The following is a 10,755-nucleotide window of genomic DNA, read 5'->3' on the forward strand; positions in this document are numbered from 1 at the left end:
CTCTCCCTGTCGCTCTCTCACTCTGTAGGCGTGGGAGAAAGATCTGCCTTGCTTTCCAGGCTGTCCATAATTTTTCAGCTCAGTGAAGCAAAGGTGGCGGCGTCTGAGCTGGGCATACATACATGTAATTATAGCAGCTGTTGACCAAATTAGTTGTGCAGCATGTGAGGCAGCACACACACACACACACACACACAGAGAGAGAGAGAGAGAGAGAGAGGCCTTCAATAAGACTTTGATTGACAAGCATTGATAATTAATTTAATGTCTTAAAATCTTCGCTAGAAATTCAATTAAAAATTTCACAAAAAATCTCGCACTGCTCTTGTTTGGTTTCAAGAGTTTCCTGATTGCAAACGTAATAAGGTTAGCAGCCAAAACAGGTATGCAAATTCGTATGAAACATAAATGCTCCAGCTTGTTTTCAGCCATCACAGAATTTCCACGAAACAGCATACCCCCTCCACTCTAGGTCAAGCAACGACTCCTCAAATGCTCAGTGAAGCGCATCAACATCAACTGACCAGCACCTGCCTCAGCTGTCCCGTTCGCTCAATTCAATAAACCAAAAGGTCAACAGCGGGCAGCGGACAGCAGCCAAACTCAAGGCAATTGAGCAAATATATATACAAATATAGAGCTATATAAATATATAGATATACATATACACTGCGCGTCATCAGGTTAGCGCCCCCCTTTACACTCAACCTCAAAGCTAAATAAAATCTAAACCATCAGAGCTCCATCTTTGAAATTTTTTTATATTATACTCCATTTATTTCTCTTTAAAATACAAAAAGAATGGCTACTGTAACAATAAGGATTATTTTTTAATAATTTTTTTTGTAAAATGTACAAAAAATTTGTAACAAAAATTTGGTCATCAGATTAGCGCCCCCTGCATTAAATTCAATTTATTTAAGCTAATGACCAAAAATAACACCTGTATTTTAAGCTATTGTTATTTTTAAGTAATATTAGTAGTGCGTAGTGCCGTTTTTTGTTTGAAATTACTTAAAAAATTCGATTAGAAATGGAATTATAAAGTTGTTCAATATTATTCAAGGATATGGTTGACTAAGCGTGTTCAGTACCTTCGATTAACTCTGTCTTTGTACTATAATGCTTTCCGGACTCATATACTTTCCTGACCAACCATCCCCAGACGTTTCCAATGATATTAAGGTCGAGTGAGTATGGTGGCCACTCCATGAGATCAATTTTTGGCCCTGAATCCAGGACTTCAGGGATCGGGCGGTCTGAATTGGGGCATTATCATGCTGGAAAATCTAATGCCGGTTTTCAGACAGGTTATAGAAATGCGGAACAGCAGTTTTAAACACGATATTATGGTCCTATGCGTTCATGCGCGATGTCAAAAATTGAAGCTTGCAAGTGCTGTAGTAAGATATTGATACCTACACAAATGCCACACCACCCCCCCGCCGCAGCGGCTTGGAAACCGTTCCAAATAATGTTCTTCTATAAGTAGGTCATGGATATAATAATTATGTCCATCAGTTCCTTCCAAATTCAATTTTTCTCATCAGAAAAGACAGCATGCTGCCTGTTGAGCTATCGAGATTTTTCGAATAGCTTTAAATTATTAAACGATTGAATTTACTTAGTGATTAGTTTATTAGCGATTATTAGAGTTTACAGAGTTTATGTGATAGACGCGAGCAAGCGACTAGGCTGTCGTGCTGTCCGCTACTATGTTTGTAATAGTCAATCTAACACAGCATCTGCTCTAAACAAGAGTTAATTGCATACTAATTACAATGTACGCGAGCCGGCGGATTAAGCTGAGCCGGTGCGTGGGTGAAAGAGACAACGCAAAAGGGAGAGCGTGATCTCCGTTACAAATTCTCTTACATGATAACATATTCTATGAACTGCCGCTCTTAATTACAATGAAGCGATGATTGCTGAGCCCAACATCCTCCCCCCGTTGAAGACTTAGTCTTCAACAGAATCCTTAAGGGGCAGCAAGCACAGCTTATTTGTAGCTCTTCTTATCTCGCCAGCTTCTGTTTTTAGTAGGGCTACCCGTGCAACGCCATCACTTCCAGGGATAAGTTCGATTATTCTGGCTAGTGGCCACTTAAGTGAAGGTAGATTCTCATCCTTCACAAGAACTATGTTGCCAACAGCCAAGCCAGGTTTAGAGGTTCTCCATTTCGCTCGCTGTTGTAACAAGTTGAGATATTCGTCCCGCCAACGAGTCCAGAACACCTGCTGGAGATAGCTTACGCGCTGCCAAGCATCCAAACGATTAAAATTGAGCCCGGTTAGGTTTGGCTCACTGAAAGACGAAGGAGGGCCACCGTTGAGGAAATGCGCAGGAGTCAACACGTCTATGTCTGATGGGTGCTCTGAAATCGAAACTAAAGGGCGTGAATTAACGACAGCAGCGATGTTGCAAACCAGTGTGCGAAGCTCATCGTAAGTTAGGACGGAGGACCCAACACATCGGTAAAAATGATGCTTCGCTGTCTTCACTGCAGCCTCCCACAAGCCACCAAAGTGAGGTGATCGTGGAGGGATGAAATGCCATTCGATTGAGTCTGCCAAACAGAAATCCTTCACAGCCTTCTGGTGGGTGTCTGACAGAAATAGACGCTTCAACTCCTGAAGCTGATTGCGGGCACCAAGAAAGTTTGTGGCGTTATCCGACCAGATTTGACTTGGCTTTCCTCTGGTGCATATGAAACGTTGAAGTGCATGCAAAAATGCCGCGGTAGTTAAATCCTTGACTAACTCCAACCAAATAGCCTTCGTAGCAAAACAAATAAACACACAAACGTAGCATTTCACAGGCGCCTTGTTTCGTGACTCAGGCTTGTAAAAGAAGGGTCCGCAAAAGTCGACTCCAGTCACTCCAAAGACCCGATAGCCGTCGACTCGATCCTTGGGTAGATCTGCCATTATGTGTTCAACGAGTCGAGGCCTTGCACGAAAGCAAATTACGCATCTCTGAATTACACTGGCTACAGTTTTTCTACCTCCAATTGGCCAATATTGGGAACGAACCAACGCTAGCACTGCTCGGGGACCAGCGTGCAAGTTTCGCTGATGGAAATGCATTATGATGGCTCTAGTTACTGGATGAACTTTGGGCAAAATAATTGGATGGCGACTATCGAAATTTAAAGTTGAGTTTTTGAGACGACCATCGACACGTAGCAGCCCAATCTCATCAAGGAACGGTGACAGCGAGGCTAGACTGCTGGATGACGGAACCATTCCTTTATTTCGAAGAGCATTTATGTCGTCTGAGAGATGTGTTCGTTGAATCATTCTTAACAGTATATGAGTGCCGTTCCGGATGTCTGCTAGGGTTATTCCTGGACCATGACTTTTTTTAATAAACTTTGATACGTATGCAAAAGTACGCTGCAAGCGGCCGAAAGAATTCACAAACTTGCAGTCCATAGAGACATCATGGACTGCGTCCTTTACAAGAAGCACAGTTCTTCGACGCTCAATTGAAGTTCTTTCTGGAAGTGCTGATACTGGCCACTGAGATCTGGGCTTACAGAGGAAACCTGGACCGTTGAACCAATGTAATGATGCATTTAAATCCGAGGGCAATGCACCCCGAGATAATATATCCGCGGGATTCAGTGTTGTAGGTATATAGTGCCATTCCATTGCTGATGTGAGATCTTGTATCGTGGCGATGCGATTTGAAACAAAAACGTTAAATCGTCCGGGCTCGTCATTGATCCAAGAAAGCGCAACAGTAGAGTCAGACCAACAATGAAACTCGCCTGCGAAAATGCCTAAGCGAGCCACTTCATTCATTAGACGCGCAAGCAACTCTGCCCCGCATAGTTCCAGCTTGGGAACCGTGAGCGTTTTTAGAGGCGCAACTCGAGACTTAGAGCAAAGCAACCTGCTGATGGTATGCTGACCTCTGGATACAATATAAATGCAAGCTCCGTATGCCTCGATGCTGGCATCGCAGAATCCATGGACCTCAACCTTCGATCCTGGTATTAATGATAGCCTGGGAAATGCACTACTAAGACCATTGCCAAAGTTGCTGCAAATGTCTAGCCATGCAGTGTGACATGCAGACGGGAGACTCTCATCCCAATCAAGTTTATGCCTCCAGAGTTGTTGCAAGAAGATTTTAGCTTTCGTTATTACTGGGCCGACCAGGCCGAGGGGATCATAAAACCTAGCAATAGACGAGAGAACAGAGCGCCTGGAGGGCTTAGAGGCTGAATTCAGAGCTAGATATGAGAAAAGAAGTTGATCAGATGCCGGATCCCATGCAAGGCCAAGTGTCTTTGTAATGTCGCTGCCATCATTGAACCTAATGAGCGATTCCTTGTCGCAGTCTGTTACGCCGTCCAGTACCATGGGATGGCTTGAACACCACTTCCTCAATTTAAACTTCCCACATGCCAAGATTCCAGCTGTCTCTTGCATAACAAGTCTTGCTTCTTCGACTGAATTTCCTCCACTAATCAAATCATCAACATAGAAATCGCGAAGCAGTACGTCGGACCCGACTGGGAATGCGTTCCTTTCATCTACGGCAAGCTGATGCATGGCGCGCACAGACAAAAATGACGCTGGTTTTGTTCCATATGTTACCGTATCAAGCCTGAAAACTTCCAACTCATCATCTGGCGAATTCCTCCATAAAATGCATTGTAGATAGCTGTCCGGCTCAGGTACTTTCACGCAACGATACATTTTGCAAATATCGCCGGTGAGTGCAACTGGATAAGATCGGAAGCGCAATAATATGTCGACTAATTTTGGCTGAATGACGGGACCTGACATTAGAATGTCATTCAACGAATGCCCAGTTGTTGTAGATGCAGATCCATCAAAGACGACGCGAAGCTTGGTAGTTGTGCTATCATCCTTCAGAACGCAGTGATGAGGAAGAAAATATCTGCATAGATGGAATGAATTTAGAGGAACGCGTGACATGTGACCAAGTTCAAGATACTCTTTCAGAAATGCTGAGTATTGAGACTTTATATGCGGCAAACGACTCAATTTCTTCTCCAAATTGAGAAACCGATGTCGCGCTTGCTCATAAGAATCTCCAAGAAGCTCACAACTAAGCTTAACAGGCAGGCGTACTGTATATTGGCCACTAGCCAATCGATTGTAATGCCTCGCAAAATGCGCTTCGCAGTCTGAGTCTTCCTTGCTGAACTTTACAATGGAATCGCTGCAGCGCTCAACTTCCCAAAAGCGACGAACGAGACTGTCCAACTTGATATCAGCACAGGAGTCTGTAATCGGATCCAAAGGCGTCTTTGAAGCTATTAGCACGGAGTTGTGGTTGCGAGCCTCGCCACCTGATACAACCCAACCAAGACGAGTCTTCTGTAACAATGGAAGTCCAGGCATCAACTTGATTTGTCCCACACAGAGCAAATCATAAAACAGGCTAGCTCCGATAAGCAGATCTACTCGTTGCGGCCTATGGAAAGCTGGATCTGCCAGCACTATATTTTGCGGTATGCTCCAATTGCTCGTATTCACATTAGAACTGGGCTGCCTGCCAGTTATATTTGTAGCTACCATAGCCGTTATGCTAGTTGTATATTCAGATGCATGAGCTTGAAGAGTGAGGCAAATGCTGCTGCCATCCATGGCAACATTGGAGTCGCCTACGCCGCATACAGATGCCACCGATTTTGTTCTCTTAAGTTGCAGGAGATTCGCAAATCTGGCTGTAATGAGATGTAGTTGAGAGCCTGAATCTAAAAGCGCACGACAAGGAACAAGCTCGCCAAACCGATTCCTTGCCAGAACCACTGCGGTAGCCAGGAGCACAACATCGCTGTGCCGATCCTTGGATAAGAGAGTAGTGGCTGGTGCTGAGGGCTGAGGGATGGTCTGTACTCTTGATGTTGAAGATTGTTGATGGGGCGGAATTGCTGCCTGCGATGTGCTGGAGTGGCCGAGATGAAGAAGCGTATGATGCTTGACTCCACAGACCCGACAACTGCGCGAGCCACATTGTTGCGACTGATGACCTCCCTTGAGACAATTCAAACATAAGCCAGCCTTTCGGACCTCATTCAGGCGAAGACTAGGAGACAAGTTTGCGAATCTTGGGCATTTGTAGATTGTGTGCTCAAGATCATTACAAAAATTGCAACTGTGAGTACTGTGGCCGGTTACGAGAAATGCTGATCTACTGGTAGCAACCTTACTGCAAGAATTCATCGGCTTACTTGACGAATAGTTTGTAAGAGCAAATTTCATCGATTCCAAAGTACGGCAACGAAGCTCAAGAAATGAGGAGACTTCTTCATATCTGGGTATCTGAAGAGCCGTCTCTGAGTTGTCCAATTTCTCTTCCCATTTAGCTTGTGAGGCCTCATCAAGCTTCTGTAGCAGTATCTGAGCAATCATGGCACTGGCTATCTGCTCTGTTGTGCCCAGACTACTGAGCGCACGCATATGGACATTGAAGCTGTCAGATAGCTCACGCAGCTTGATTATGGATCCGTTTTCTACTCTTTTGAGACCTAAGATCTTTACGATGTGGGCCTGGAAGATTAAACGTCGGTTATCATATCTCTGCTTTAATAAATTTATGGCAATTGTATAATTATCATTAGAAATTTCCAAAGAGCGAACCGTATCCAACGCTGCGCCATCGAGGCAGGACCGGAGGTGCTGAAGTCTTTCCATATTGCTGATTTCTGGCCGACTTTCAATGATTGTAGAAAACATTGAGTAGAAATCAGCCCAATTAGCATATCCACCGCTGAACGTAGGTAGCTTTAATGGCGGCAACGCAGGTGCAGCCTGCAATCTGGGAGCGGATGCGCGAGGAGGGTCACTTGGACGGCTAAACGTGGAACTATGATGCACTTGAGCAGTACGACTTTGCACTTCGGACATTATTGTTGACTGCATGACCATTATTAAATCATCAAAGTCAGTGCGCAAATTGCTGGACATCTCAGTAAAGTCGAGCTCCTCTAGACTTTCATGGGCCTTGCTAAAGGAGTGGCTTAGCTTGTCGATATGCTCCAGTAGAACATTTAGAGTGCTGTCACTGTGATCGGCAAGAGCATCTGAATCGACCTTGGATTGTAGCTTTTTTACGCGTTCAAACACCGACTGTACCTTGAGCTTATAAAACCGCACGCGATCTTCGGGAGCAACTGCACTAGCATCTAAATTCGCCATGACGAGTACAGCAAGAGCAACACGATAGAGTTCAAAGTCGTTGGTGCGAGCGCGATTGCAAGAGTAAGTAAATGTATATATAGCGCAGACACAAACTTGGAATAAGTCGTATTTGTCGAGCAGAGTACTTGCAACTTTAATAAACTGGCAAAGAATTATATTATGGTACTCAAATAATATACACGTATGAATTGTTGCACACCGGTACGATTATTATGGACGCGCTCGTATCGCAGCCGTGGCGAAAAAGTGCAATGTCAACGAAGAATAACGGCAAGCATGTAATTACACTGTGCTTATGCAAACTTAATCACTTATAGATTGAAGCTATAGAACACGCAGTCACTAACCATAGACATAGTTCAGAAATTAGCTGATTCTTTATTAGATTGTCATTTGCAGAAGTTTTCGCATGTGTACTACTTTTACGGGCGCCAGTGTATTGCAGACCGAACGAAAGAGTGTCTGGCGAATTGGCAAAGTAACGGCACGCAACTAATCGCTATATACACTGCTTATATTCACGGGTGTATGTATGTATGTGATGCTGTCAATATATATATGCAAATATGTAGAAAGAAACGAAAATATCACGTCGGGGTCACCAAATGTTGAGCTATCGAGATTTTTCGAATAGCTTTAAATTATTAAACGATTGAATTTACTTAGTGATTAGTTTATTAGCGATTATTAGAGTTTACAGAGTTTATGTGATAGACGCGAGCAAGCGACTAGGCTGTCGTGCTGTCCGCTACTATGTTTGTAATAGTCAATCTAACACAGCATCTGCTCTAAACAAGAGTTAATTGCATACTAATTACAATGTACGCGAGCCGGCGGATTAAGCTGAGCCGGTGCGTGGGTGAAAGAGACAACGCAAAAGGGAGAGCGTGATCTCCGTTACAAATTCTCTTACATGATAACATATTCTATGAACTGCCGCTCTTAATTACAATGAAGCGATGATTGCTGAGCCCAACACTGCCATTGGGTAGACCACGTCATATTCGCCCGGCCAAAATTAATGCGTATTTCTTTTCTCAGCATATCGACTGGTGACTTTTTTTTTACATTCTGTTTCTTTAAGTAATTAACTTTCTTAATTGCTCTTTAGACCGTTGATAAGCTCGTCTTAACACTGATTTTAACCCTAATATTGGTGGTCGATTCGTGGGAATTCGAAGCTTCTCGAACTAATGCTCTTCTATTTCCTTCTGAAATCACTTGATTATTGCCGCTTATATAGTTTTTTCCATAGTTTTCCCTATTTGTAAGAAAATTGCCACTTAGTTTTGTGTTTTTTCCTGATTTTTCAGCAATTTTATGGTTGCATAGTCTAGATTCAAAGTATGCCTCAATCTTTGATTTTCAACCAAAGATAAAACTGTTTCTTCACCCTTACTATAAATATATTGAATACTTTGAGCTTCACAAAAAATTTGGTGAGTGTAATTGCCAAAATAAGCAAGATAATTACAATTGCATTTGGGGGCGCTAATCTGATGACGCAAAATAAGTGCACACATTTTTTGCGAAAATAGAGCAGAATAGAAAATAAAACATAACGGGTTTTTACTCGCGCTTTTTTTTGGTATGAGAGACATCTCATATGATGATAATGAAATAAAAAAAAAAACCAAGAAGTTACGTGCAATAGACAAAGAGAAAAACGTAAAAGAAAATGAGTGTAAGGGGGGGCGCTAACCTGATGACGCGAAGTGTATATACATATATACATATATTCGCTGTAAGTGAAACCTTTTGATGTGCTCAAATGCTCGAGATTTATTTGAAAGGCTCACAGCGAAAAAGCCAGCTAGCAGCATATAATTGCTCAACATACACATAGACAGAATGAACACACGTGAGCTTATACTTGAGCGAAGGTCGAAGACAGTGAGCGAGAGCAAGCAACTAGCTTATTTATATGAGCAAGAGAAGGCGAGTAAGAGTGCTCAAGCTGGAGCTGCTCGACTTGAATATACTCTGAGTCCCACGAAGGGCCGACTTTCCAATCATTTAACAAAAGAAATGCTCGATATTTACCGATTATAGTCGCATGGGCTGTGCGTATCGAAAAAAAATATGAAGAGCTCGCATTGGATATGGCATCTAGATTTATATATGAAATATCAAGGCACAATCTCTTGTGGCATACGAGATCTATGCGTTCATATAGACGGGCGGATGGACAGATCAACGCAGCTCATTGTCCTAATCAAATATATGCATAAATGTATAGATATAATTATTTTTATTTTTATTTTTCCTTTTTTAATTATTCCAAAGTTTACAGGACAAAGAATTTATAAAAATAATTCCCTGTTTATAAAAAGTTAGAAAATAATATTGTAAAACGCATAAAGTGCACATATATTCACACATACAAATACTTTTGGCTGCCATTGTATTTGTCATATTTTTTGTGCGGAGCTTTGGCGAATGCCAAAGATACCCGAGGGTAATATCCAATCAGACTCAATCAATTTGCCACATAACGCGAAATTCGTAATTAAAACTTGCAAAAAAATGATACATATATGTATATAGTATATATGTGTATATTAACATGCATATCGCTGTGCACTCACACACACATATGGACATGCACTCACACATAATTATAATTAATTTGGGGAAACTATGGCAACGCATTCACCTGCAGGCGATTGGCGCAAACCAAAAGCTGAGCGCAACAAAAACTGCGCCGGCAACGAGCAAAACCGGAAGCAGTTTTCCCATTTCCGCTCTTCTTTCAACTCTGGCGAAAATTGCAAAATAAACATTTACCAATTTAGCCAACTTTTGGCCGATCTTTGATGGAGATTCGTGAAAATATTTTTTAGAAAAAGAAAAAAGAAAGTGAAATTTTAATATACAAAAAACTCAAAGGATTCCATTGTAGTTCATAGACATGTTGTGGAGTTATCTGAAAATTTGATGTTTTTGGAAATGGGAACACAGTTCATTTGGCATTTACTGCATTTTAATGAATGGCAAGACTCGCTTAAGCCTTGCGGCTAACCCGATAATCAGACGCAGCTTAACGAAGCCAGCTTAATTTGGGTTTGATTAATTATTAATTTAATTGCTGAAAAGCGATGTGTGTGTGTGTGTGTGTGTGTGTGTGTAGAGTAGCATAAATATATTATCTACTTAACTTTCTTTGAGTATTATATAATTATGGAATATTGAAATCACTTTTCAATTGGTGCTTGATACAGCCCCAATCCTCCTAGAGGAAGCTGCCCAGGAGCAGCCGTATTCATAATGATGGACCTTATCTTTCTCTCGTCACTGATTGAGATGCAACAGAGCCGCATTGCACTCTACCACAGATTTGGGGGATTCTTGCCAAATTCAATCCCAAAGTTAGAGATGGGCTACCTCAACAGATAATCAACTGAATTTGAAGATCTCAATCTGCATACAGTTGAAGAGCAGACTGGGAGACATACAAGCCGATGCTGTGAAGGATTGCTGAGATTGCCGCCGCCTGCTCGCAGGAGGACTGCTTTCTGCCCGACCTTTGGAGCGACTCAAACGGCGAGGATTAGACCTCAAAGAGACTAG

The 10,755-nt window shown here is 42.3% G+C and overlaps 2 protein-coding genes across 2 annotated transcripts; both read right to left on the reverse strand.

Moving 5' to 3' along the window:
* Positions 1 to 1,959: 1,959 nt before the first annotated feature.
* LOC122757095 lies at positions 1,960 to 2,928 on the reverse strand. Its single transcript, XM_044008451.1, has one exon. The coding sequence runs from the start codon at positions 2,926 to 2,928 to the stop codon at positions 1,960 to 1,962; it is 969 nt and encodes a 322-aa protein (XP_043864386.1).
* A 530-nt stretch (positions 2,929 to 3,458) lies between these two features.
* LOC122757102 lies at positions 3,459 to 7,182 on the reverse strand. Its single transcript, XM_044008452.1, has 3 exons — positions 6,625 to 7,182; positions 5,110 to 6,534; positions 3,459 to 3,548 (listed from the first exon to the last, which is right to left on the reverse strand). The coding sequence occupies exons 1-3, from the start codon at positions 7,180 to 7,182 to the stop codon at positions 3,459 to 3,461; spliced, it is 2,073 nt and encodes a 690-aa protein (XP_043864387.1).
* Positions 7,183 to 10,755: the final 3,573 nt, after the last annotated feature.

The sequence above is a fragment of the Drosophila mojavensis genome, unplaced genomic scaffold (genome assembly GCF_018153725.1).
Source record: "Drosophila mojavensis isolate 15081-1352.22 unplaced genomic scaffold, ASM1815372v1 contig_136, whole genome shotgun sequence".
NCBI classification, from domain to species: Eukaryota; Metazoa; Arthropoda; class Insecta; order Diptera; family Drosophilidae; genus Drosophila; species Drosophila mojavensis.

Excerpts from the sequence above, each read along its gene's own strand:
- LOC122757095 (XM_044008451.1), bottom strand. The coding sequence starts at position 2,928 with ATGGCAGATCTACCCAAGGATCGAGTCGACGGCTATCGGGTCTTTGGA.
- LOC122757102 (XM_044008452.1), bottom strand. The coding sequence starts at position 7,182 with ATGGCGAATTTAGATGCTAGTGCAGTTGCTCCCGAAGATCGCGTGCGG. Across the intron at positions 6,535-6,624 it reads ATGGCGCAGCGTTGGATACG|GCCCACATCGTAAAGATCTT; the intron begins GTTCGCTCTTTG and ends TTAATCTTCCAG. Across the intron at positions 3,549-5,109 it reads TGGCTAGTGGCCAATATACA|GTTTCCTCTGTAAGCCCAGA; the intron begins GTACGCCTGCCT and ends TCAACGGTCCAG.